General features: G+C 39.2%; 1 protein-coding gene across 1 annotated transcript; it reads left to right on the plus strand.

Moving 5' to 3' along the window:
- Nucleotides 1–1,361: 1,361 nt before the first annotated feature.
- On the plus strand, nucleotides 1,362–27,383 carry nampt (nicotinamide phosphoribosyltransferase). Its single transcript, NM_001011388.2, is given in 11 exon segments — nucleotides 1,362–1,435; nucleotides 7,554–7,710; nucleotides 8,622–8,725; nucleotides 9,957–10,085; nucleotides 13,922–14,080; nucleotides 14,848–14,984; nucleotides 16,292–16,517; nucleotides 17,140–17,259; nucleotides 18,207–18,347; nucleotides 21,434–21,568; nucleotides 26,240–27,383. Coding segments are annotated over 11 exon segments (1,476 nt in total). The 5' UTR covers nucleotides 1,362–1,381; the 3' UTR covers nucleotides 26,354–27,383.

Consider the following 27,383-nt stretch of genomic DNA (forward strand, 5'->3'; position numbering starts at 1 on the left):
GACACACGGGGAGATTAGTCACCCCGCGACAAATCTCCATTGTCGCAGGCGACTAATCTCCCCGCAGTGCCATCCCACCAGCTAACTTTGGCAAATCGCGGCACCGTGTATGCCATCCCACCAGAGATTTACATTCTAGCCGGTGGGATGGCATTGAGGGGAGATTAGTCGCCCGCAACAACAGAGATTTGTCGCCGCGCGACTAATCTCCCCGTGTACCCCTACCCTATAACTGGAATGTGCACACTAATCATGGCTGAACTGTTTGATTTAAAATTTTACACTTAAGAGGTAAAACAAAGAAAAATGTATCTTTTTCCCAAACATTGTGGCGTACACTGTATGTGCACGTCAGGTTAGTGTACTACTGACACAAATATCTTGGGGTAAGGGGGTGCTGCTGGGGCCCACCAAAGCCTTAAGGTGGCCATATATGGGCCGATTATAACTGCCGATATCAGCCCCTTAGACTGATTTGGCAGCTTATTGGCACTAACAACGTGCCTGCCCGACGGAAATGTGGCCTGAAATCGGCCAGATCTCAATCGGGCAGGTTTGAAAATTAGTCGGATTGGGGACCACATTGGTTTGTTGATGGGGTCCCCGAAACGACGGACGCCTACACCCGTCGATTTAATTTGATCGTTTGGCCCCAGGGCCAAATGACTGAAATAGCCCAATATCACCCGTAGGTGGGGATATCGGGATGGCCACCTTTAACGCAAACCTGATTGCACTTATCCTTGTAGCTAAACTTCCAGTGGCAAGCGATCTGTCTGCTAAAGGTGCCCAAATCAACCACAAATCCCCCAATTGTGTTCATAATATAACAGACAATAATCTGTGGGGCTGCACCAGGCTTCATCTCAAAGACACTCGGCTCCCGGGCCAATTTTGCAGGCACTTTCGGCAAGAAGCCTACCCACACAGAGACGGCTTTTTATGTACGTGCCATCCAGATTTTTTTCGGAAATACCCTTTCTATTCCGAGCAATCCAATGGCTTTACTTTACTTTCATTTCATATTAAAGGAAACTGAGCGTATTAATTCCCTAAAACCGAAAGTGACAGTAGTAGCCGCCCACACCCTAAACGAAGGGGGATGTTAACTACGTGCCAGGCCAATCCCGAAACTCTGCCAATGGAAAAGCCTGTGCTGCTGCCCCATTTTGCGTCACTCAATAAGAATAAAAAAAACTCTGTTGCGATAATCTCTAATTCAGAAAGGTCCTGGGCTTGGAGCCCCTCCCCGTGACGTCACCCCACGCCCCTTCTCCTAGCAGCCTGCCAGTGTGAAAGGTATAGAGCCGACGGGTCGCTGTACGGCTCAGTATTGTTCATCGTTTGCCTGCGCACGGGAGTGGAACTCACCGGCGCCGAGATGGAAAGCCGAGAAGCAGACTTTAACATCCTTCTAGCGACTGATTCATACAAGGTAAGGCCCCTTGGGGGCAGCATTACATTTACCCGTGAGATGAAGGTGCGGAGAGAACAGCGCACTTTTACAGATAGGGAGCCCGGGCCTCCTTTGCTGCCCGGGAATAACGGGGTAATAAGCAGCACAGGGCATCACGTGACATGAGGGAGCAGGCGTGTGCGCTGCCTTGCTACTCTGCCAGTTTCAGTGACGGTGGTGACTTCAACCTTTGCACTGGCGGCAGTGTGAAGGTCAGGGCACCGTGAGCATTGGGGCTTCCATGTGAGCTCGGAAAGAAAGAGGCTTCTCGTAATACAGAAGTGAAAGCAATTGTCACATTTGCGCTGACAGATTTTATTTGTGTAACGTTATACCGAGCGCAGGTTAACATCAGAACGCACATGCCTCCCTCAGATTTCTCGTTCTGTCCTTCTCTCACCCTCCTTTCCCCTGGGGCAACCAAGTCATGCTGGGAATTGTAGTTAATTGTCATCTTTTGGGTTGTATAACAGGTAAGTGCCCAGTCTGCTACTTTTTTTGCTAATGACATTCATCTGGCAATTTACCGATGACACTTTCAGAATTTGACATGGCTCTTCTCTTTTCACTGTGAAAATATATATATTGTACAGTCACGCTCTTAATCCTGTCCCACAACTAGGGCTGTTGACAGTGTTTGTATGAAAGTTCGTGATAAAGGCTGATACTGGAGTGTGGTCTCTTGTTTGTATCAACATTTAATTATTGTATTAAGGCAGTTATCCTGAACCACATGAGAAACTGAGAAACATGTTGCTCCCCAGCCCTGTGGATGTTGCTCCCAGCGGCCTCAAAGCAGGTGCTTATGTTCGAATTTCTGGTTGTAAGTTTTTGGTTGTATAAAACCCAGTGTAATTGCCAAACCGATCCTTCTGTAGGCTGCCAGCCCACATATTGGCTACCGAAAAAACAATTATAGCTCTTATTGGCACCCCCAGGAAATTTTCCATGCTTGTGTTGTCCCCAACACTTTTCATATAAATGTGGGTCACGGGCATAAGGCTACCTAATACCAGTGTTTCCAATAGAAAAGTCGTGATCAGATAAAGCTACGATACTAGCAACTGGTATGCCATTAAGGGCTGTGACAGACTACTAATCTCTCCAAAATGCCATCCCAACGGCTAGAACGTAAATCGCCGGTGGGATGGCATACACGCAATTTGCGGAAGTTGCTTTGAGAGGAAACTTCTGCGACTTCGGCAGATTGTGGTGCTGCATTATAGAGATGCTGAACCTTTAGCCTTGTGCAGGGATCCTCAAACTACAGCCCGTGGGCCACATCCGCCCCCCCAAGGTAAGTTACCCAGCCCCCGCTGCGTTCTTACCCCTTCCTGGCTACTACCAGTCTGCAGACGCAGTGGGGGAGCAGGGAGCAGGACATAGTCTGAGGACAAAGGGGGGGCATAGTTTGCTAACTACATTCCGGCCCCCCAACAGTCTGAGGGACCATGAACTGGCCCCATGTTTGAGGACCCCTGGGCTGGTGCAAATAATGTTGCCTGAAGTACATGTAGTAGTAGTAGTAATAGGTGAACCTCAGCTCAAAAATACTTAGTAGCACCCAGTTATTGCACACGTGGAGGTTTGCAGTACTGTATTTTGTTCCCCCAAGGAATGATCCCTCTGAAGAAGAGGAACATCTGCTGCAGATATCTTCAAACCCCCTTAAGGTGGCCACACACGTGGCGATTTGCGACCGATGGTTGCACGAAAGATCGTTATATCCGCCACTAACCTTCAGGACTGAAACGGCAGATAAGGAGGTAGAAACAATAGGATTTCTACCTTTTTCTGCCAATTCAGCCCTGATGCCCGATTTTGCTCAGGCGCCTTCTATGGCACCCGATCAAAATCTTTTAACCTTGCCGATCGGCGAGTCGACCGATATCAGCAGCCTCCTGCGATATCCACCCACTTGCCATACACGCACCGAATATCGTACGAAACCTTGTATTATCGGTGCGTGTATGGCCAGCTTAAGTGTCAGGCTCGCTTAGCTGAATAAACTCATAATGCTGCATTTTCAAGATAAACTGTCCTGTCACCAAACAGTACAAGGCATGATCGCAGCATTTCCCATCACCATAATGGGAGGAGGATTTGCAATGTATTGTTCCTAACCCTTGGTTCAATAAATTGCTGGGGGGGGGCAAAAATCTGCATTTGTGCCATCTTCATGAACTGTTCTGATTTTAGATTTATTGCAGTGCCACCCTGTCTTTGTAGCGTCAGTCCCAAGCGTAGGTTAAAAAGAATGGCAGTGTGATTATAAATGGTGGGTCAGGGTCTTCTTTAATTTCTTTCAGTCCATTTGTGACTTATCATAGTGCTATACCTTATGTTTCTTGGTAATGAGCAGTTGGTGGGCCATGTTTGCACCTGCAACCCATCTGAGGAAGTGTGATTGGCTCCATTAGCTGAGTGAATAGTTGCTGTCAGCAGTATAGCATATCATTGCACACTGTGGATCTCAGTTTTATGCTGGGATATTCCAATTTGTAGCTTGCTGTACATTAGGACTGATGTAGCACTTAATTTCCTGATTTACAAGCTCTACAAGTTACACTAAAGACAGTTAAAGACTTTATCAGATTACAAAGTTATAAGCATTCCAACTGGCAGTTTACACAAGCAAGTGAAAACTTTGCCAAAGAAGCAATGATAAATGTGTAATTAACACAGTTTGCAATGTATTCTTCGTGAAGAAGAATACAAATTTACTGTCCTAACTCCAAAATATGTAATATTTAACATGTTGAAAGTGTTTCTTTCCTGTACACAGTTCACTCTGACAGTTACCATTTGGAGAGGCAGTATTTTAGCTTATAGAAATGGGCCCCTTAGCAGAACAAAAGTTCAGAACAGAGTACACATTCTTTTCCTGTACAAGGTCAGTCTTACAACCAAGGTTGCTAGACACTAGATTACTCTACATACATTGTCATTACTCAGTGAATAATAAATGTTTTGTACTTTTTAAAATAAAAATCAAATTACTTGGCAAGATATATGGGTGCTCAATAAAGTCACACTTGTGTTTTCTTTTGCTTTCAGGGAGTTCTCTTTTCTTGCAAAATGACATGATAAAGGCACAATTCCATAAGTGGAATGTTTTTGTTTTTAAATGTTATAGCTATGCATATTGATCTGAAAATGTGAATTTGTATAGTTCTTGTGTGGTTCCATTATATTACTTTTGATTGGGCACTATCGGGGCAATTGATTCTTACACCATGGCAATACTGTTCAAAACATTAATTTTGCTGCCCACCCATGGACCACTGCTATGCAAGGGAGACCTGGTTGACCTTTGGCATCTACTGTTACAACAAAAGTAGTCCTAGAAAGGTAGCCAAGATTTAAGAATTTGCTTAGGTCTCTGTGTAACCTTATGTGCTAAACTCCCTAGGAGATTTTCATCAGATTTTCATCAGATTTTTTTTAGGATCCAAGAAAATCTGATCTCCCTAGGCTGTAATATAGTCAGATCAGATAGTTTTCTTTCTGCATCTACATCAGACCGTCAATATATTTCAATGACAAATCTTTCATGGCATTTACACATCAGATCATTCTATCAGTTCCATTATATTTTAGCCCATGCAACAATGTCCAACTTGTAAGATACGATTTGTCAGTCTGACACCATCCTACAAAATCTCCTGTGGACTTTAGCCCTAAAGAAACACTGCAACAGTCAGACGTCTTTGAAAACAGTTACAGATTTGCTCATCTGTCTTTCTCATTCACAGTCACAAGGTTGCTTTAGACATGAATATTGATAACAAAGATGTGTATAAAACACAACAATAATGATTGTAGTGCGCACAGGCTTTAGTAGCGGTTGCGGTCCTCTAAGAGTCAGTTAAATATATTTTCAAGCAGAAGTATTTGCAAATATGCTGTGAATCAGAAACATAATTTATTGTGAAAGTATTGCACAAGGGCCCGCCAGTGCATATATTATATAAATGTCTCACAGTGATACCTGCTATATAAGTAGTCCAATACCCATGGCTGTTTTTTTTTTTTTTTTTTTTTTGTTCTTTTTCCATTTTTTATGAAGACTTAACCATAGACAAATGCCTAGTGTATTGCCACTCTTATTACAGTTGGCAGATAAAAGCAACACTGATCTGTTGCTATAGATTATTCTTCTAAAATAAAATTACGTCAGTGTTGTGTAAAGTTATTTATGTTTTAGACTTGATGTGCCCAGTGATGGAACAGGAAGTTAAAGAATGCACGCGGGCTATCTCTGGCACCAGTATTTTTTCTGCTTAGAGGTTGATTGTATTTGGGCAGTCAGGGCATTCACCATATTGTATTAAAGTATTAAAAGAGGCATAGTTGTTAAGATTTAAGCTGGCCATACACGTTCATATTTTAGTCTTCTTCTTCCAATGAACGATCGGATATTGTTATTCTAAAACAGGAAAGGGCATTCCTTTTCCATAGAGTAGGACATTCAAGACTGCCAAGAATGTAATGGAGTGCAATAGTCATAAGGTTTGTTTTCACTGGAAATAGTGGCCTTAGTCCCACACATTCCATCTCCACCAAACTTCATGGTTGGCATTACACATTCAGGTTCCTGGCATCCACCAAACACTTCCTTCAGGCTGCCAGTTTGTGATGTGCATGCATCATTTCCTCTTCACATTTGTAGTCACTTAACACTACTCTAGCACTATCCTGGCTTGCTTGTGTGCATCTGAAGTCTGTATGTGCCTGTAGCCTCTCTGCATTATTTATGATCTAATAATGTAATGTATTAGCATACAGTGCAAAGTTGCGCTTGCTGACCAAATATGATAAAAAAAAAACTTTTGCTACATGTTACTTAGACATAATTGACCAAGATCAGGTTAAATAAACACGCTGTGGTTAAACTGGTCAAAATTTTGGTTTCTCAACTTATTTTCTATAAGACACCTTGTTTTGTTCTGGGGCAGAGGTTTCTGCCTTTTTGAAGGATGTCCTGGTTCATGAATATGGTGTGTATCATGCCATATGCAAATTATCTGTGTATCAGCATTTAGAACCCAGTGTAAAAATTTATAATGTTAGCAAAATATTAAAAAAAGTGTGAAAGTCACCTTCATAATAAATTATTTTCTGTATTTTATAAAAGTTCCTTTAGACCTCTTATATATATAAAACATGTTAGAAGCCTTTACATTCTTGCACAGTTTGAGCATGTGCCTGACCTTTACTGTATTGTCAGATGGTGTGTTATGGGCAGGTGCTGCTGAAGCTGTTATTCCAAAGTTAGCCAAGAGCAATATCTGTATGCTGCTGCTCATTACATTGCACTCTGCCAGAAAAGTATCACATATTCAAACATGTTAAAAATCTTTGCGTAGTTTAGTCTCTGTTGGCAGCCATTGGCTTGTGTGACTGGTTAGAATAGTGTGTGAAAAATACATTGGGTCTAATATTGAGAAGAGATTCACAAAAGTTGTTTTCTGTAATGCACCTATCCACAGTTGATTATTTTTCCATTAGAAATGTCTTTGCACGTGTGGCTCCTTTTAAGTAACGTGTTTGTCCAACCAGGTTTTTTTTGTAATTTTTGTAATGCACCAAAGTTGGCCATCAAGAAAACTGTGACTTATGTATGTTCAGTGGCCAACTAAAAAATGCATTTCCTTAGGTGTAATACACAAAGGATTCACCGCAATGAAGCGCGTGATGAGACACTCATCTGTACTAGCCCTTCAATATTCAGCCCCTGACAGAAGTTTAGCTTTAAACATATTTTATATTATTTCTGCATAAATATGACATAAAACATGATCTGTTTTTTTGGGGTTTTTTTTTTACGCAAGTCCTTAAACTAGATAAGAACCTTATTTAAACTGGAGGAGTCATGGCTGGACTTGGGTGTTTTACTAATAGTGTTTTACTATGAAAGATGGCCTTTCCATAATTCGGAACTAATTCTGGATAACAGGTTTCCGGATACCTGTATATGCAGTCTATGAAATGTTAAATTAAAACATACTTTTATCATATCCCTTGTAAAGCATGCATATGTAGGTTTTGGATGGGCACAAACTATTCATTCTCACTGGTTTAATTTGATTTGCAGGTTACACATTACAAGCAGTACCCACCAAATACCAGCAGAGTGTATTCTTACTTTGAGTGTCGGGAAAAGAAGACTGAAAACTCAAGAATAAGGAAAGTGAAATATGAAGAAACAGTCTTCTATGGTTTGCAGTATATTCTGAAGAAATATCTAGAAGGTAATATAATTTTAGCATTATAGCATAACTTAAGTCCCAAACTCTTGTAGACAATAATGAATAATATGTATGGCGCTGGTTTCACTCTAGGCTAAAAATGATCGTTATCTTAAAAGATGGCCCATTCATTGGAGCTCCCTATAGTTCTGCCATGGTTCCTGTTTCAAATGAGGGGTGGGTGTGTTCGGTCAGAACATACCATAGTCCCTGAACTGGTTTCTGATTTATAAGTTGAAATCTCCAACTCCTTTACGCTTCTTCCTCGTACAGCATGAAGCCCCGCCCCCTATTCCTGTTCCGCTCTCCTCATCTCTTCAACTACAGGGTAGTCAAAGAGTAGAGACTTCTGTACATGCTTCTTCTCGGTCAGGCAAGCACATAAGTCTCTCTCTCCTTTTATTTTTCAGAATTCTTGAGACCTTAACAGAGAGAAAACAAATCCCTAAAAAATGGAGATTTGTTTTAACAGGACACCTTAAGGGCAGTGGCACACTGGGAGATTAGTCGCCCACGGTAAATCTTCACTTTTGCATGTACCATCCCACCGGCGATTTACATTCTTGCTGGTGGGATGGCATGCTGGAGAGATTAGTCCCCCGCAAAAGTGAAGATTTACCTTGGGTGACTAATCTCCCCGTGTGCCACTGCCCTTAGAAGTGGCATGTTTTTCAGAGGTTTCTGGATAACCGTTTTATATCTATATTGGAGATATTGTAGGCAACACTGCTTATTCAGGCCAGCCATGCTTTATAATATCTTACAAAATTATATTTCTTTATCATGAGCTATAAGGTACTGTTTTTATTTTCAGAACCAAGTGTGAAAATGGTATTGATTTTATTTTTTGTTATTCTTTTGATGGTAGCAGTAGGTTATGTTTGTACTGATTTAAAACACTGTTATTTTATCAGGCAGAGTAGTAACCAAACAGAAAATTCAAGAAGCCAAAGAAGTGTATCGAGAACACTTTCAGGATGATGTATTTAATGAGAAGGGATGGAACTACATTCTAGAGGTAAGGTGAAACAGAAAACAGGAAAGTTCACTTATTTCATCATTTGGGCTGATGCTCCTGTTTGGAGAAAATGGAACTGGCATGGGGTACATGCAGGCCAGTAATCCTTGACCATCTTCATTGTGGCTGTGCATGTGCAGTAGAGAGAAAAGATGCCATGGGATCGCAGCGGAAGGAGAAGAAAGTAAGGCTAATGTCAGACGAGGCATCTGGCGTATATTTTCGGCAAGCGGAAAAGCACTTGCCGAAAGTGGCGCCACCCGCCTCCTGCTTGTGTCTTCGCCAGAATGAATGAGATACGCTCAGGTGCAGGCACATGTAGCTGAAATATACATAAAAACGCAAGACTTAGAAGTGTTTAATCTGTAACTTTACAGTCTTTTAGATTAAGTAATTTATCTTTAAAAAAAGATTTTGTGTTACGCATAATAGGTTGCAACACTTTATCTAAGTAAAGGAAGAAATATTGAATCAGTATTGGCAACAATTGGCTGCCCAGGTGGATGATGTAGATCCTTGTGGATCTTTGGAATAGTGTAAAACACAGGTGTAATTGGATCCACTTTATATAAAAAAATTCTTAAGATCCACTTTAATGACACCATCATTAAATGCTGGCTCTACAACCCTGGGGTACAACTGGCCAGGGGTACATGCAGGCCAGTAATCCTTGTTCATCTTCATTGTGGCTGCGCATGCACAGTAGAGAGAAAAGATTCTCTCCAGTGCAGGAACATGTAGCGTATCTCATTCATTCTGATGCAGGCACAGGTAGGAGGCAAACGATTTTCCGCTTGCCGAGAATATACGCCAGACACCTTGTCTGACATTGGCCTAAGAGGATTGCTCGCCTGCATGTACCCCAGGCTGGTGGGATTTTCTGCTAATAGGAGCACCAGCCTTTGGTATCGCTTAAGTGATCTTAATCACTGGGGGGATGCCTAAAATTTTGGCACCCCCCCAGTGATTCCACCTTTCCTTCTCCTTTAAGCTTAAAGTTGTGCATCCCTTGAGATTAAGGTTTATATTCAATGCATTACATTTAGAGCAAATTGCCATTTAAACATGAGTAGAAGCTGCTATCTGTAAAGGAATGGAATCTTAAGGCCACACTTTACGCTGCAAGATCATGATGCTAAGAGTATAAATTTTGTATTCAGTGAACATCTCTTAACCAGGAAGCTGGAATTTTTACATTTGTTCACAATCAAATGTGATTTTTTTTTTACAGAAATATGATGGCCATCTTCCTATTGAAATTAAGGCTGTTCCTGAAGGCAGTGTGATTCCAAGGGGAAATGTACTTTTTACAGTGGAAAATACAGATCCTGAATGTTACTGGCTAACCAATTGGATTGAGGTACAAATTAATGTTAATTGAAATGGATTGAGATACTATTTGTCTAAAGTGAAACTGTCTTTTTAATAATTCTGCATCCACTACAGTATTGATGTATGTTTATATTAGGTTTGGACAATTTATTTTTTTAAAGGACATGTCAATCCAGAATATAATTTTTCTGCCTAATTAAAGAAAACAAAATTCTAACAACTTTGCAATTTACATTCATGACAAATTTGAAATGGTTTTTGAGGTGCGTGTGTGTATATAATATTGTAATCTTTGGGGGAATTAGCTATGGTAGGCAGGTATGCAGAGGAACTGGAGCATTGAGACTGGGACACCACTTCTTTATGCAAAATCACAGGTTTAGGGCAAATTCTTCCCAACATAAAGCTCTTAGGAACACAGTTCATCAACATACAGCTCATGATTATGATTTGTCCCTTCTTCAGGGCTCTCACCTTCCAGGGTAACTTCCACAACCTTTTGTACCCCTGAGTAACAATCAAACATAAAAAGAGTTAGGGGGCAACACAAGAATTGAAAATGTACCTGGGGGTACCAAATGAATGTGATTGGTTATTTGTAGCCCCTATGTGGACTGGCAGCCTACAGTAGGCTCTGTTTGGCAGTACACATGGTCTTAATGCCTCCACAACTTACCAATAAGCCAGAAATTCAAAAATAAGCACCTTCTTTGAGGCCACTGGGAGAAACATCCAAGGGGTTAGTGAGTAACATATTGCTCTTGAGCCACTGGTTGGGGACCACTGCTTTACAGGGTTTCCACTGTCCCCAGTAACTTTCACACATCCACGGTGACTCACACTTGTGAACACTCAGGCTTCACCTTAAGCCTTTCTGACTCTTCTCTGCTCTCAAACGCCTGATCATGACTCCCTCTACTCCTCGCAGTGGCAGGAGGCCCCTCAGCTCCTCTGGGAGTTCCTGACACAGGCAGCCTTCCTGCCTAATGCCCCACTCTGAGATTGACCTACTCAGAGTCAAGAACCAACTTCAACTCAACCCCTTACACAGCCCTTTTATTTGCTGTTCACCTGCAACCTAATCAGGCAGCTCCCTACAGCTGGCCAACTGAAAACGTTAACTGGAGTTTGGAATGGAATGTCTTTCCTGCTCTCCCTACATTCACTCCAGGAACCTATTAATTTGGCTTTTCCTAAGCCAGTAACTTGAAACAGCATTACCTGCTGCAAAACCAGGCATTTTGCCTGGTGCTACTTGTATCCCACCTTTAACACTGGTGGAAAATACACCAAACCATGATCTTATTCATTGCAACTCTCACATATCCCCCCCCCCCCCCTTTGTTTTGACCCAGGGGCAAAACAGTTTGCAACCCCAGCAGAAACATTCTCTTAAAGGGATTTCTATTTCAAGTCTCTCCACTTTGTCTTTGGTTAAAGGGATAGGGAGCAGCTTTTCACTACACCAGCAGATTTCAATTACACACCTTTTAAGAATGACTTGGACCTTTTTCCAGCATGAAAAAAAAAATCAACACACTCATCTCAATCTGAGAGTGCACACACATGCTTTCCTGTAAGTCCTTTCTCTCAGGCATTAGCGACTGCTAATAACAGGCATGTTTGTCTGTCCCTTCTATTCTCTGGCCTGGTGGCTCTGGCATTTGAAACAATGTAACAAAAGGCAGTAGATTGACCTTTACAACATTGTTTAAAAAGTAACAACCAGGAGTTCAGCAAATGCTGCTTTCTAAAGCAATTATATTTGCAAATAGCTTTTAAAGTACTGGATTTGTAATAAATTCATATTGGAAAGCTGTTTAGAATTATGCTTTCATTTATTAGGCAAAAACTTATTTTTGGGGTTGACTTTTCATTTAATTTCTTATAATTGTGTTGGTATTAATAGCAACACAGAGTAAGTAGACTCTGTTAGAACACTCAGATTACAGGGAGATCCTCTGCTTTGTCTGTTTGATGCATCAGTGGGGAAAAGCGTATTGAAATCACATATGTAGTTTTAACTGAGACTGTCAGAAATGTGAGACTGTATTATATACTTCACAGTTTTACTAAACTGCTCAAAGACAGGCAATAGCCTTGATATGAAGATTGTGTGATCATTTCCCAAACAGAAACAAAGGAACACATATAATACCCCATACTAAGCTATAAACTTCTTAATTGTTCTACTAATGTTACATTTTTAATGTGCCTTGTCATATTCCCTGGTATAGAATGTTGTTACTATACTCCAGAAGCCTCTCTACAACACCCAGGTATATTGAAACATTTAGAAGTTGTGATAGGGTGTGTTGAGTAGTAGCTTGGTAACAGCTAGAAGGCCTTAAGTTCAGGGTCACCTGAATGCAATGAGTATGTAAAGGAAAGAAAAACGAACGTGTTAATTCCTTGTTTATTCACCTTCGGACAAACAATATGACTGTTATAATGTACTTCTACTAAATCATCCCCTAAGTGAACGTGCAAAGTTTTGTTTACATAATGTCATCCAGGAATATGATAGCCTCTTCTTTTAGCTCTTCTACTAGACACATTAGAGCATAAAATGTTTAGTTCTTAGGACTATTCCTCTCATTTTTTTTCAACACAATGTTTCTTGCCAGGCAGGTTATTTGGAAATGAGATAAAGTGTGATACTGAGGGTACGTAGGTAAAAATATAATGTTCACTATTTTTACTATGAACTATATCCTATTTATTTGGATCCTCCATTTAAAAATGTAATCAGTATAAGAATGTGCTTACAGAAATATGAGTGATCTGTGGTCAGACTGTTCAGGGCACTGCAGAGCCCATTGCAGTAAATAATATAATATATTTCAAAAGTTTGTTTGCTATTAGAACTTTACCTGATGGTAAAAGGTTGTTATACATACAGTGGTGCTTGAAAGTTTGTGAACCCTTTACATTTTTTTATATGAATCTGATCTAAAAAAAAATCATCTAATTTTTAAACAAGCCCTAAAAGCAGATGAAGAAAACCTAGCGAAGCAAATTAAACAAAACTATTATATAAAGTCATTTATTGAAATAAAATGATCCAATAACATATCTGCATGTGCCATAAGTTAGTGAATCCTATAATATAATCATATAATTTTAATTTAAAATCAGAGTCTGGTGTTGTCAATCAATGGGATGACAATTAGGTGTGAGTGAGGGATCTCCGTTCTTTAAATCGAGGTCTATCAAAGCCTGATCACACATACAACACGTTTGTGGATGGATGTCCTGAACTTAATCCAATTTAAATGTTGTGGAAAGATTTAAAGCAAGCAGTTCATGTGAGGACCCACCAACATCCAAGAGCTGAAGTTTTGTATAGAGGAACGGGCTAAAATTTCTCCAAGCCAATGTGCAGGACTGATCAACAGTTATGTTTAGTTGCAGTTGTTGCTGCACAAGGGGATCACACCCAATTCCCGAGAGCATGATTCACTTACTTTGAATTTGCCATATTCAGATATATTGTTGGATCCTTCTTTTCAAAAATTACATGACCACATATAATCATTTTTGTTTCATTTGTTTAACTAGGGTTTCTTCATCTACTTTTAGAATTTGTTTAAAAATCAGATTATGTTTTAGGTCACATTCATATAAAAATGAAGAATTTTAAGGGTGAACAAACTTTCACACACCACTGTCGCTGTGAATGGTGCTTTGATGCATGTGCAGAAATATTTATTCTGCATCAGGGAAGAGTATTGATAAAATGTTGAACAGGTATTCACTAATACTGTAAACAAATGAAAGTTAAGCATTTAGCAGAAGGTTATGATACTGAAATTAACTTGTTTCAGATGACCTTTTCATTTTTAATCTATTTATATACTTTAGACAATTTTGGTGCAGACATGGTACCCAATTACTGTGGCAACAAATTCAAGAGAGCAGAAGAAGATCCTGGCAAAATACTTGTTTGAAACCTCTGGAAGCTTAACGGGTTTGGAGTACAAATTACATGATTTTGGCTACAGAGGAGTTTCTTCACAAGAGGTATTCTGTTTAAATATTCTTGATGTTATCAGTAGCAGTTGTAGGATTGTGGGAAATTTTCCCCAGCTAAGAAGTTGTTATACCTTATAACCCCCATTTCATCATTTACTTTAAGATTTCCTCCTGCTACAGAAAGAGAGCAGTGAGGAAACACTTCCCATAATAACAGTGTAACTGTTGCCTACCTGCACGCTTTTCAAAACTATGCACAAGAGCCAAAAATATCCTGTGGAATATATCCTTATACAGGTGCTTGGTTAAGTCATCAGTTATACTTACTACATTAGTCATATCACTTGTGTCTCAAAAAAGATATCCTCTTATCTATCTAAACCTGTCCACTTATATTTCCTGCTATATCACAGACACTTAACTTATGATTTAATAACCAAAACTGGGTCCCTGTGCTTGGTGCGTTTTAAGGTGGTAAATAGTTGCAAAACAGGTCTCAATTTTTGGTTGCAAAACTGATTAATTTAGGTCCCTCAAGGGAAAGGGTGTTTCCCCATTTGTATTTACTGACTAATAGGGGCTGCTCTTTGCAGTGACGTTGCACTACAATTCTATTAGCTGTATCCTTGCTTAGGTCATGAAAAATGTACAACGTGCCATTATAAGGTATAATGGTTTCACAAATGTACAGAATGAAGACTTGCCTTAATTATTAAAGGGGTTCAAACATTTGGCATTTTACAAAAGCTAATAGCATTACAGCAACTATAAGTTGTAACTAGTTTTGAGCATTATTTATTTTATATATTTTAAAGACTGCAGGAATTGGTGCCTCTGCCCACCTTGTGAACTTTAAAGGAACAGATACTGTAGCAGGAATTGCATTGATAAAACGCTACTATGGAACAAAGGACCCAGTCCCAGGATTTTCAGTACCAGCTGCTGAACATAGGTAGAGTGCTGTTTTCTTATGTATCCTTCTACTTCTAATGCTCTTTTGTGTTTGTTGTGTCTTTATGACTTCTGTATTTATGTATATGTATTCATTAGCTGCAGAAATGTAGCTTTTAAAGATTGGTGGTTCATGGACTGCTGGGTGAGTTCCTGTGGCATTAGCACTAAATTCACATGAAAAACAAAGCTGTCTTTTGCAAACCTTGAATTTTGTAAATGCCCCCTGTATTATTCAATTGTTGGTGGGAATTAATTCATTAATAAGTAATTTTACAAGTAGTTCACACTTTATGCTCTAAAGCAGGGGTAGGGAACCTATGGCTCGGGAGCCAGATGTGGCTCTTTTGATGGCTGCATCTGGCTCACTGCCAAATCTTTAATAAAAAAATAACGGGGGTGTGGCCTGCGCTCGCCGGATAGAAGACGTGTTCTAAGCCTTAACACGTCTTATATCCGCGAAGCGCAGACCACGCCCTCCTCAGCATCGCATCCGGCATCCTTGGCACCCACCCTACCCTGTCCCTGCGCTCAGCGGATAGAAGACGTGTTCTAAGCCTTTGAACACGTCTTCTATCCGCCAAGCGCAGGCTACGCTCTCTTCTGCATCGCATCCTCGGGACCTACCCTACCTTGCCCCGCAGCATCCGTGGCCAAACATATTGTATGGCTCTCATGGAATTACATTTTAAAATATGTGGTGTTTATGGCTCTCTCAGCCAAAAAGGTTCCTGACCCCTGCTCTAAAGCAAAATAAAAGGCACCATCCAGGATATTAAAATTGCTGGATAGTGAATACAAATATTAAACAAATATTAAATGCCTTTAACTTTTTCATATTTGAATAGGATTAGCCTAAGCAATCATAAATATTGGATAATGTTAGTAATGTCAACATTAGTCAACTAGTTAACAGTTGAGCAGGTTTTATTTAGACATAAAAGTCTCCATGGTTGTGTGTCTTTTGTAACCTATGTTACTATGTTTGTAATGATATACCAATTAGGACTTGCTGTTACGGACTGTAATGTTGAGGAGGAGTGCTCTGCCAACCCCGGTATTCACTGATGCCCTTTTGGGGCCCCAAACTTTCTGCATCGGAGTTAACAGGGATCATACACATGTGCTTATTTTTTACTAGGAGCTCTGGAGAAGTGTTTTCCTTTATATCCAAAAGGGTTGTTTTTTTTTTTTTTTTTAAGTCTTTTTTTGAAGTTTTGCTTCTGGAAAAATTGTGAATCACTTTTGTTTTAAAGATGTATAATACATATTATTTTATGTTTGTTTCCTTTTTTTTATGTTTTTCAGTACAATAACAGCATGGGGAAAAGACCATGAAAGAGATGCCTTTGAGCATATTGTAACACAGTTTTCTTCTGTACCAGTTTCTGTGGTCAGTGACAGCTATGATATTTACAATGCATGTGAGAAAATCTGGGGGGAAGATTTAAGAAGTTTAATTGAATCAAGAAGTAGCAAAGCACCGCTAATAATCCGACCGGATTCTGGAAATCCTCTTGACACTGTATTAAAGGTAAGATGTTTTTGTTTTATACGTTTCTTTAAGGATTTAACTTTAAAGGACAATGAAAGGTTAATATAAATTAAGAGTAAGCCTAAAGGCATTCTTTTTAAGTACTTACTGCATATCTAAATTCCCAGATCCCTGCTTGCTTCTCTGAGATATGGTGCTGGCAGCCTACAGCAGTGTGAAGACTACAGTGACATCACTGAAATCTCTCTGTCCTTCCTGTAGGCTGCCAGCGGCAGCCTTCCTATTCTCTGAGCATGTGTGTAACTTGATCCTGTCTGCTGTTCTGAGCTACACATACCCACCAGCCAATCAGAAGCGGATCTGGCAGAGGGGGGAAGGGAATGAAACACATGTGCAGTATGAAGCAAGGAGGGAAAGGAAGGGAGAATACCTTTTTAGAGATGGCTGCCTGTTCTAGAAAATGTGAAGTAAGTGTGACTGAGTAAATATTTGATTAGGTGAGCCAAACGTGTGGTGTTTTTACTAAACAATAGGAGGACTATTGGGCAGTATGCTTTTTAAATTTTGACTTGCATTCTCCTTTAATCTCTTACAAAACAGTATTGTTGCTTTATTTTCCAAGCTTGTATTCTTGCTTTACGATGGTTGTCATGTGTTCCAGGTGCTGGACATTTTAGGAAAGAAGTTCCCTGTGGAAGAAAATTCAAGAGGCTATAAAGTTTTGCCCCCTTATATTCGTGTTATCCAGGGGGATGGTGTGGATATAAATACTCTTCAAGAGGTTAGGACATTTCATAATTTTACTGAATTAGAACAGATATGTTGAGAGTAGAACCCGTGTTGTGCATTTCAGGAAGCCCTTTAAACAGAAACCATCATTAACAGCTCAAGTTTTGCAATGTGTTTTTGTCTTTTTTAATTTGAAAGCCTTTTCAAAGCATACTTTTTAGTCTCAAAAACATAATATGATTGAGACACTCTAATTACTTAATCTGCACTGACCCATTACATAAGTGTTCATTCAGTATTTTAGGTTTCTTTAGTGTGACCCTTGACTCGCATAATAGTTTTGTTATTGGTGACAGCAATGCAATAACTTTTTTGATAAAAGAAACCTACCTAATTTTTTTTTTTAGGCCCATAAAAAGTGTTTACCTCAAGTGTTAACATAAGTAGCTTTGGCTTAAATCAAAACCAGATGTACAATAGGGAGGCTAATGAAATTCACTGGCAATACATAACTTGCAAATCAATAAGTTATAAACGGCAAATATGCCAGTAAGTAAATCAAGCAACAAAGTTAATCAAATGCATTTATAAATCAAAATCTGCAGATTCTACAAGTCAAAATAGAAGAAGGTCTCAAATGACTCAAAAACTCACCACTGTCTACAGGTGGTCAGAGTGCTATAATCCCCGAACTCGTAGCTTGAAGGAGTACTAAACCATACACAAAAAAAGGCCGCTTCAGTCTTACGGCGGAACCATCAGACAATGTCGGTTAAAACATAATTTTATTAATTCGTCTAAAACAATATGCCTGAATGCAATATTTTGTGTGCATGCGCACTTAATAATAGACATTAGACAAATTAATAAAATTACGTTTTAATCGTCATTGTATGATGGTTTCAGTGTGTGATTGAAGTGGTCTATTTTCGTGTATAGCTTTGGTTTAAGCCTATAGCTAAAGTTTTTTTTTTTTTTTTTTTTTTTTTTTTTTTTTAGATTGTAGAGGGAATGAAACAACACAAGTGGAGCATTGAGAATATTTCATTTGGATCTGGAGGAGCACTGTTGCAGAAGCTGACTAGGGACCTTTTAAACTGCTCATTTAAATGCAGTTATGTTGTGACAAATGGCTTAGGGGTAAGTCATACAACAGACCGTGCTTTACATTACCTAATAAATTCTGTTTTCCACACTTCTTCCCTATAGCAGAGCAGGTTGCTTGTGCTTTTCTAAGTGATCCCGCCCCCCATGTTTTTGTGGCGCCTCTCCGAACACCCCAATTTTTGACTTAGACAGGGAAGACTTTCAACCTGCTTCCACGCTACAGCTTTGAAGCTACACCCCCAAACTTGAATAACATAGTAATGGGGTTACCCCAAATAAGACAGCGACATTTGTTGGATGACCCCAAAGTGGGAGGGGCCAACAACAGCCAATCAAATTTCACCCATTGACTTTTATGGGGAAATCGGCACTGCTGCACAGTCACTGGGTGACTTTGTATTAAAGGAACAGTAACATCAAAAAATTTAAAGTGTTTTAAAGTAATTAAAATATAATGTGTTGTTGCTCTGCAAAAAAAATGGTGTTTTTGCTACAGAAAAGCTACAATATAAATAAGCTGCTGTGTAGCCATGGGGGCAGCCATTCAAGCTGGAAAAAAGGAGAAAAGGCACAGGTTATATAGCAGATAACTAGTAGATAAGCCCCATATAATGGGGGTTTATCGGTTATCTGCTAAGTAACCTGTGCCTTTTCTCCTTTGAACGGCTGCCCCCATGGCTACACAGCAGCTTACTTATATAAACTATAGTAGTCTTTCTGAGGCAAACACACCAGTTGTAGCAATGCAGGGCAACAGTACATTATATTGTTATTACTTTTATACACTTTCATTTTTTGGTGTTACTGTTCCTTGAAAGGTTTTTTTTGTTTGTTTGTTTGTTTTTCAAGTGGGCGGGGCCACCAACAGCCAATCAGATTATACCTATTGACTGTTAATGGGGAAATTCAACCTGCTGTCATTCTCACAGTGTTTACCCCAGGGTCCCCAAACTTTTCACAGTTGGTCACTGGGGGACTGCATTTTTAGGCTTTAAAAAGTAGGTGGAGCCACCAACAGCCAATCAGATTTCACCTATTGAATTTTATTGGTTTGATGCCAAGGTTCCCAAACTTTGCCAGTCACTGGGTGACTACATACTCAAGGTTAGAAAAAAAGGTTGGTGTCGCCAAAAGCCAATCACATTTCTTTCATTATTTTCAGCTGGGAAATTTAAACTGCTGCCATTCTCACATGTTTAATATCAGGGTCCCCAAACTTTGCACAGTTTGTCACTGGTGAATATGTTCCAAGATTAGAAAAGTGGGTGGGTCCAACAAAAGCCAATCCGATTTCACCTATAGACTTCATATGTTTAAATTTAAACTGCTGCCATTCTTTAAATATTAATACTAAGGTCCTCAAACTTTGCAGAGCTAGTCACCAGGTAACTGCGGTTCAGAGTTAGGAAAAGTGGGTGGAGCCACCAACAGCCAATCGGATTTTAACTTTATTTTCAAGGGGGAAATTCAACCTGCTGCCATTCTCACAGTATTAACACCAGGGGAACTGCATTTTTAGGTTTTAAAAAATGTGGGTGGATTCACCAGCAGCCAATCAGACTTCACCTATTGAATTGTTTTGGCTTAAATTTAAAATGCTGCCTTTCTCACACTATTTATGTCAGGGCTCCCAAACTTTGCACAGTCAGTCACTGGCTGACTACATACTCAGGGTTAGAACAAGTGGGCGGAGCCACCAACAGGCAATCCATTTCCACCCATTAATTTTCATTGGTTTATATTTAGATTGATGCCATTATTTAAGTATTAATTCCAGGGTTGTTAAACTTTCCAGAGTTAGTCACTGGGTGTTTGCAGTTCAAAGTTAGAAAAAGGTGGGCGGAGCCCCCAACATCACATTTTACCTATTTACTTTCAATGGTGAAGTGTAAAATGCTGTCAGTCTCACAATTTTTATGCCTGAGTCCCTAAACTTTGCAAAGTTGGTCACTAGGGGACTTCAATTCCAGGTTAGAAAAAGGGGGAGGAGCCACCAACCGGCCAATCGGATATCACTCATTGACTTTCAGTGGGCAAATTTAAATTGCTATTAAAACCAGGGCCCCCAAACTTTGCACAGTGGTTTTTACTATATAACTGTGGTCCAAGGTTAGAAAAAGTGGGCAGAGCCAACAACCGATCAGATTTCATGGAGTGACTTCATGTTTTTCAACCCAACATGAAGTTTGTTCTCAAACTTCCCTTTCTAGTTATAAAATTATGATCATATAATGACAAGCCACCATACCACCTAAAGGTAAACTCCACATATTTTCAGTCATATTGTATGGGGTGCTCCGACAGGCCTATCCCACCAATATCTGGCCAAAAATCAGACAGGATTAAAAATCTTGTTGGGGCTATGACTGCTTCAGCTTATTGATGTGGTCCTTGCCCTGGCAGCCCAATATCGGGTTCACACCGATATTGGTCAGCTCTAGGTGGGCATATGGTTTGGCAACATCGACAAATGAGTGGATCTTTCAATCTATGGCCAGCTTTAGTGGCATGTGGGCATGATTACTCTCTACAAATACATTAGAGGAGATTATAGGTAGATAGGGGGTGTTTTTTTTTCCCATAAAAGTGATTAACGCACCAGAGGCCACCCCTTTAGATTAGAGGAACAGAGCTTCCATTTGAAGCAGCGTAGGTGATTTTTCACGGTGAGGGCATTTGAGGTTGTGGAATGCCCTTCCTAGTGATGTGGTAATGGCAGATTCTGTTAATGCCTTTAAGGCCTGGATAAGTTCTTGAACAAGCAGAATATCCAAGGCTATTATGATACTATTATCTACAGTTAGTATTACTGGTTGTGTATATATATAATATAATATATTAGTTTATGTATGTGATAGTATAGATTGGTAAGTATAGGTTGTGTGTGCTGGGTTTACTTGGAAGGGTTGAACTTGATGGACTCTGGTCTTTTTTAAACCCTATGTAACTACTATGTAACTATGTAGTGTTGGTCTCAGTTTCAGATTTGTACGTGAATCTAAAAATATTTCTTATGCTCAAGGTGCGGCTAGAAAAGAATAATTATATGAAGATTGTTGCAACTACAGATACCTGTAGAAATATATAAAGCTTTTTTTTCATATTTTTATTTTCTATAGGTAAATGTGTTTAAGGACCCAGTCGCTGATCCAAATAAAAGGTCAAAGAAAGGAAGGCTTTCTTTGCACAGCACACGAAACAATGAATATGTGACTCTCGAAGAAGGAAAGGGAGATCTGGAAGAATATGGACCAGTAAGTTGTACTGAGACGTGCATACTTTTAGTTTCTTATCTTTAGCATTCTCACCTAGAGAATATTTATATTCAGACCTGTCCTAATTTTAAAAGTACAGATATTTAAATTTTTTTTTTTTTAAAGACTTTTATTTAATATTTATTAACACTTGATCCTGGCAATTTACACTATCAACAAGGTAAAGGCATTTTGTGACATTTTGTCGCCTATTCTAAATCTTCTCCAGCACAAACCATAACATACCCTTTGCCATTGTCGTAAGATTTTCTGGGTTTATCGTTATTAACTTTAGTTTCCATTTTCTCAGCCTTGAAAGTATATAATTATTTTCCTATGTTGTGGCTAATTTAGATAATGCTTGGGTTGGGGTTTAGAGTTCCTCTATATCAGTGTCCCAATAGGTGGTGCTGGGCAGCTTAGTGTGGCCTGAAACTTTGGAATGGGGGTGTCCAAACTTAGTTATGTTGAAAATGTGAGATTAACTAACACTAAACTATAGCAGGATATTCATGTACCTTGAAGAGGAACATGACAAAATGTTGGAATGTTAAAATGAATAGTACAAGGTCTCGAAGACTGAATTTGCAGTATAGGACCCGTTATCCAGAATGCTCAGGACCAAGGTTATTCTGGATAAGGCGTCTTTCCGTAATTTCGATCTCCATACCCTAAGACTACTAAAAAAAATCAATAAAACATTAATTACACCCAATAGGATTGTTTTGTAGCCAATAAGCATTAAATATATCTTAGTTCTCAATTACAAAGTGCTGTTTTATTACTACAGAGAAAAAGGAAATCCATTTTAAAATTATGAATTATTTGATTAAAATGGAGTCTATAGGAGACAGGCTTTCCGTAATTTGGAGCTTTCTGGATAACAGGTTTACGCATAATGGATCCCATACCTGTATTAAAGAGGACTATACCATACATTTTTACAATGCACTAAACCATGTAAAATAGAAGTGCATTTATTTTAATACCTTTGGGTTCAAATATGTCCATAACTGCTTGAAAACTGTTGTCCTGCTCCCATCACTGTGAGAAGTGAATCAACAGGCAGTTTACTCGCCCTTCAATCACCACACTGTATAAGTTTTGAACTTGTTTAATGATGATGATCAAAAGAAGGTAGAACTGTAGGTACAAACAGTACAATGGTATTAGAATACATTCTGGGTATGTAAAATACAGATGAAATACAATAGGGGCATATATAAACATCTTGTATGCATTATACAGTCCTAGTGGGGCCTAACAGCTGGCTGCTAAGGGAGAAATAGTGAATCACAATTACAATCAGAATGCACATAACAGCAAAATACACAGCTTATAATAAGCAGGCATTAAACAAAATGCAAACATACCAACGATGCTTGGATAGGCTTGCTTAGAGATGAGTATGGGTACTGATTTCACCAGCCCTGGCAAAAGGACTGTTACAATAGAAACGGCTGCTTCCTCTCAGGACCAGGAAGTGATGTAATCAGGTGGCAGAGTGAATATCAAGGTAAATAATAAACCGCAGCAAGGACACAGTACTAGAAGTGGCCGGAGGAGAGAGGGAGGGGGAAGTGCAAGGATACATAAAGCCCAAAATGTATAAGAAATTGTTACATATGAAGAGATTTGCAACACTTGAGAATTGCTGTATCTAAAATGTGAACAGAACTACTGCTGTGGCAGCACAACTGTGCTCTACCCAGACCTTTTGCAACCTTCTGGTTTTGACTCTTCAGTATGTGGCTGGGACCCACAGGCCCTGATAGACTTCAGCAGAGCTACTTAAAGTGCAGTGAATATGCATAGGGTGGGCGGGGCTTTGCAATGTCACAGGCAGTCTGTTCCTGCTCTGCTCCATCCTCTCCCACCCCCCACCCCCCCTTGTGTAGCAGCACAAGCAGAGAGACACAGAAGGAGGGAACTGGGAGGGGTTTTCCCTGCTACTGTTGAGTAAAGCCTGTCAGTCAGTGCTGTGACCACTTCCTCACATTTTTAAGGAGAATAAATATTATAACTGAATATGAACTTTATATAAAATGTCTCCTTTAATTTATTAGAGTACAGGTGGCAGTACTGCAACTTCACATACATTTCTTTAACAAATGAGCAGTTACATATTAAGGGTTCTTTAGCTATGGCTGAACTACAGTTTGAAAAGAGAAACATTTTCCATCAGCTCCTAAAAACCTATAATAACTGCCATTATCTGAGCTTTTGAGCTTTTAACTGCAGGTAGTAGTCCATAGGTCTGATATCTCCAGCTGCTGCAGATATGCATGTCCCACCATACATTCCATTGTGTATGTACTCCCCACAAATATCCTGATTTACAAGCTGATCCCTCACTATTCAAATGTTTATGGATCTTTGATTAAATGTAACTTGTATTGTTCAGTTCTAAGCATTCAACAGGCTTCTGTTTCCTATGTTTTCTGCACAGCAAGTTAAAATCATTAGATTAGACACTCCTAGCTAATATATATAACTTTGCAGTTTATTTAGCATATCTCTCTAAAGTCATATAGTAAGTAAACAAAGAGTATTTCATTGAGTAATAACAACTGTTACTGCCAGTGCTTTAATTTGATTAAAAAACTGGAGGGATGATGTGTGCTGTGCTAGCACCACCCACAGGTATAAGCCAGACCCACTGATAAGCCACTCCTACCAATGTTTTCTGGTTATACTCACTTTAAAGGAGAAGTAAAAGTAAAAACTAAGCTTTATCAGAAAGGTAAATACAGCCATACGCACTCACTAAAAAGCTGCATTGAGTCCTCTGTCACACAGGATTTCTTGTCTTTTGTGTACACACAATCTTTTTTTCCATATCAGACTTCCTCTCAGAAAAATCTTACATTTCCTGGGCCCCAGTCTGCAGCTCTCTTCTCTCTCCCTTCTTTTAGTCCCCCCTGCCATAAGAATTCATAAGAACTTACTCCCCCTCCCATCAAAATATGTGATCTGAGCTACCAGTGACTAGAGCTGCAGCACTAAAGCTACTGAGACCAAGCTAAATGAAAAGACATTTTGCTATTTCCATCAGCTGAACAGTTTAACCCTAAAATAAAAATAGTACATATGAATTTTCTTGGCTGGCAATTTAGCTTCTGCAGACAAAGCTCCCAGCCTGCAAACTATGTGTTGAAACACAGTGCAACCCTATCATATTCTCTTACAATAAAATACTCTACCGGGCAGGGACCTCCTTCCTACTGTGTCTCATACCACATCGCACTTACTCCCTGAGTATTAATACTTATTTATTGTATTTATTATAACACCTGTCCTCCCTGTGTGTAATTTTGTAATTTCTTGATTGAGCTCTTTGTATTGGTTGTTTAATACACACACCCACTTATTGTACATAGCTATGGAATATGTTGGCGTTTTATAAATAAACATGTTAATAACAATATACAATATATATTAGCAGTCCTAACTGCTAAGGGGAGATTGTGTTTTCTGTATTAGTGTCCATAAATAGATTGCTTATTAATCTGTAAGATTGCCAGTGATTCTGTTACTATTCTGTAGATATTAATTTTAGCTAGTACTTCATTATCTTGTTGCCGAAAGGGGAAAACAAAAAAATTAACATAACCCTCATCTCACATAGATGAGGGCATATTTTTGAATTAAAAATTTACACTACACATGTTCTACACCCATCTTGAAAATCGCTGTAAATAGCACTGACATTTGTTTCAGTGCTGTGTTTTACTCCATTTTGCTTTTCCTTCATTCTTCATAAAATTTTGCTGGTTGCAAAAGAGAGAGAGAGAGAGAGAGAGAAGTGAGGGCTGAAACAAGTATGGATGAAAACAGAGGAATTGAATAAGCTATTCGTTAACTAGTGACTGAGTTTAATAATTAGGGGGAGTAGGGCACACTAGGTAAATAAGTGGTTGGACTCCCTGCCAGGACATTTTGCTGTGCTAGACAGCAGTGCACACTGTAACATAGATTAAAAAGTATGGTGCATGCATGCCAGTGCTTTACTGTCATCACCAAAGCTTTAAGTTGCCCGGCACAAAAATGTATTGTGGCTAAGTGGTAAGCACTGCTGCCTTGCAAAGTTGGGCACCTGAGTTTGATTCTGGCCTGGTCACTTGTCTGCAGTTGGATTCCTCTGGTTACTCAAGTTTCCTCCCACAAAAACACGCTGGCAGATTTTAGTTGACTGTACTTGGTAAATATGATAGGGACTGTAATTCCACTGCAGCATAGAGAGCTGAGAGCTTGCGTGCACCGCACATCTTGTCTGCCTGAGATCTTGAAGGGGAGGGGCCTATACAAAGTATAGTGTAGGGGAGAATAGTATATTGAAAGCATTGCATAAATATTTCAGCACTATATAAATAAAGGCAAATACATGTATTTCTCTTTGGCAGTCTGCAAAAAGGAACTTGACCTGGAATTTAAGGGGCATAGCATGACAACACTGTAGCCATTCAAAACAAACCCAAACAAGGCACCCTTCTATACATTGGGCTATTCCTGATAAGATGTTACTATGTCAAAAGAACAAACGTAGTCAGCACTATCCTGCAAACTGATACACCTGATTATGTAGCATAAATTTAAAGGTCTTGCTTCAAGTGTTTGTGACAAATACTTATTTAGCCAGCTAATTTAATGTACAATTGTGTGTTTTTACAGGATCTCCTTCGCACAGTCTTTCACAATGGCAAAATCATTTCCTGTTATTCATTTGATGATGTAAGAAGAAACGCTGGCCTAAAGAACACAGAGTTGGAAGAGGAGATTCAGTAGATTTTATTTGATGTTAACCATTGGTGGAGTCTGTACAAATGTGTGTGAATTTATATGTTGCCATGTTTATAGATTTATTTCTGAACAGAATACCAGTTTGCCAATGCTTTTATATGCAGTACATAGATGTCCTTGATATGGATGTCTGGAATTCTTAGAGACATAACTGGAGATAATGTCACAGAACACACAAATCCTATTTAAGCTGCATTTTATTTCTTAATACAGACCAATATTTGTAAAATTTGTATTTTTTTTTTCCCCTCCAATAGACAGTTATGTTACAGAAGTCTAGATTCAGGTTTAGTAAATTTGACATTGTAACCCTGTTGTAAACCACAGCATCTTTCTAGCTAATTACTGGGTAACACATTGCTAGAGCAGGTACATGCAGCCTCCAGTATGCTATTAACTTAGGCTTTTTATTGGCTGGATTGAGATAACTGAGTTCTTTTTAAATTAAAGAGCAACTGCAAAGCTCTAATATGGATGCAAATTTGACCATCTATTAATGCTATTTGCAGTGTTTTTCCTTCAATCTTTTATCCATCTGACTTGCAGGTCACTTTCCAAACCCATGCAAAAAAAAGGTTGATTCGTTTGGCAAGGTGACCCAGTTCAGGCTTATCTAAGCAATCGGATGAGACAAACAGGAGCCTATGCAGATATGATGGGAGATATCCGCAATGCATTCCTTGCTACAGGGGATTTTTAAATGTATTTAATTATTATCAAAGATTGGCTGATTCTTACCCAGATATAATTTGGGTAGTACGACGGTTAAGCCTCATAAAATACCTTTACAGAACTGTTAAATTTATTGTATTTTAAGTACCTTAAATTCTTAGAAAATCTGATTTTGTCCTAGCCTAGCGCCTTTGCTGACAAAGAGCTGTTTTATCCATATTTTGGTTTTCTAGAATTACCACTTCTTTTTTCTAAGATAACCTTTTCTAATAAAAAGATCAGCTTTTTTTCTTGTTCAGCACTAAACCATTCATGTTAAATAAAGACTGCACCTTTTTCAAAA

This window comes from Xenopus tropicalis, chromosome 3, assembly GCF_000004195.4.
Source record: "Xenopus tropicalis strain Nigerian chromosome 3, UCB_Xtro_10.0, whole genome shotgun sequence".
In the NCBI taxonomy this organism is placed as follows: Eukaryota; Metazoa; Chordata; class Amphibia; order Anura; family Pipidae; genus Xenopus; species Xenopus tropicalis.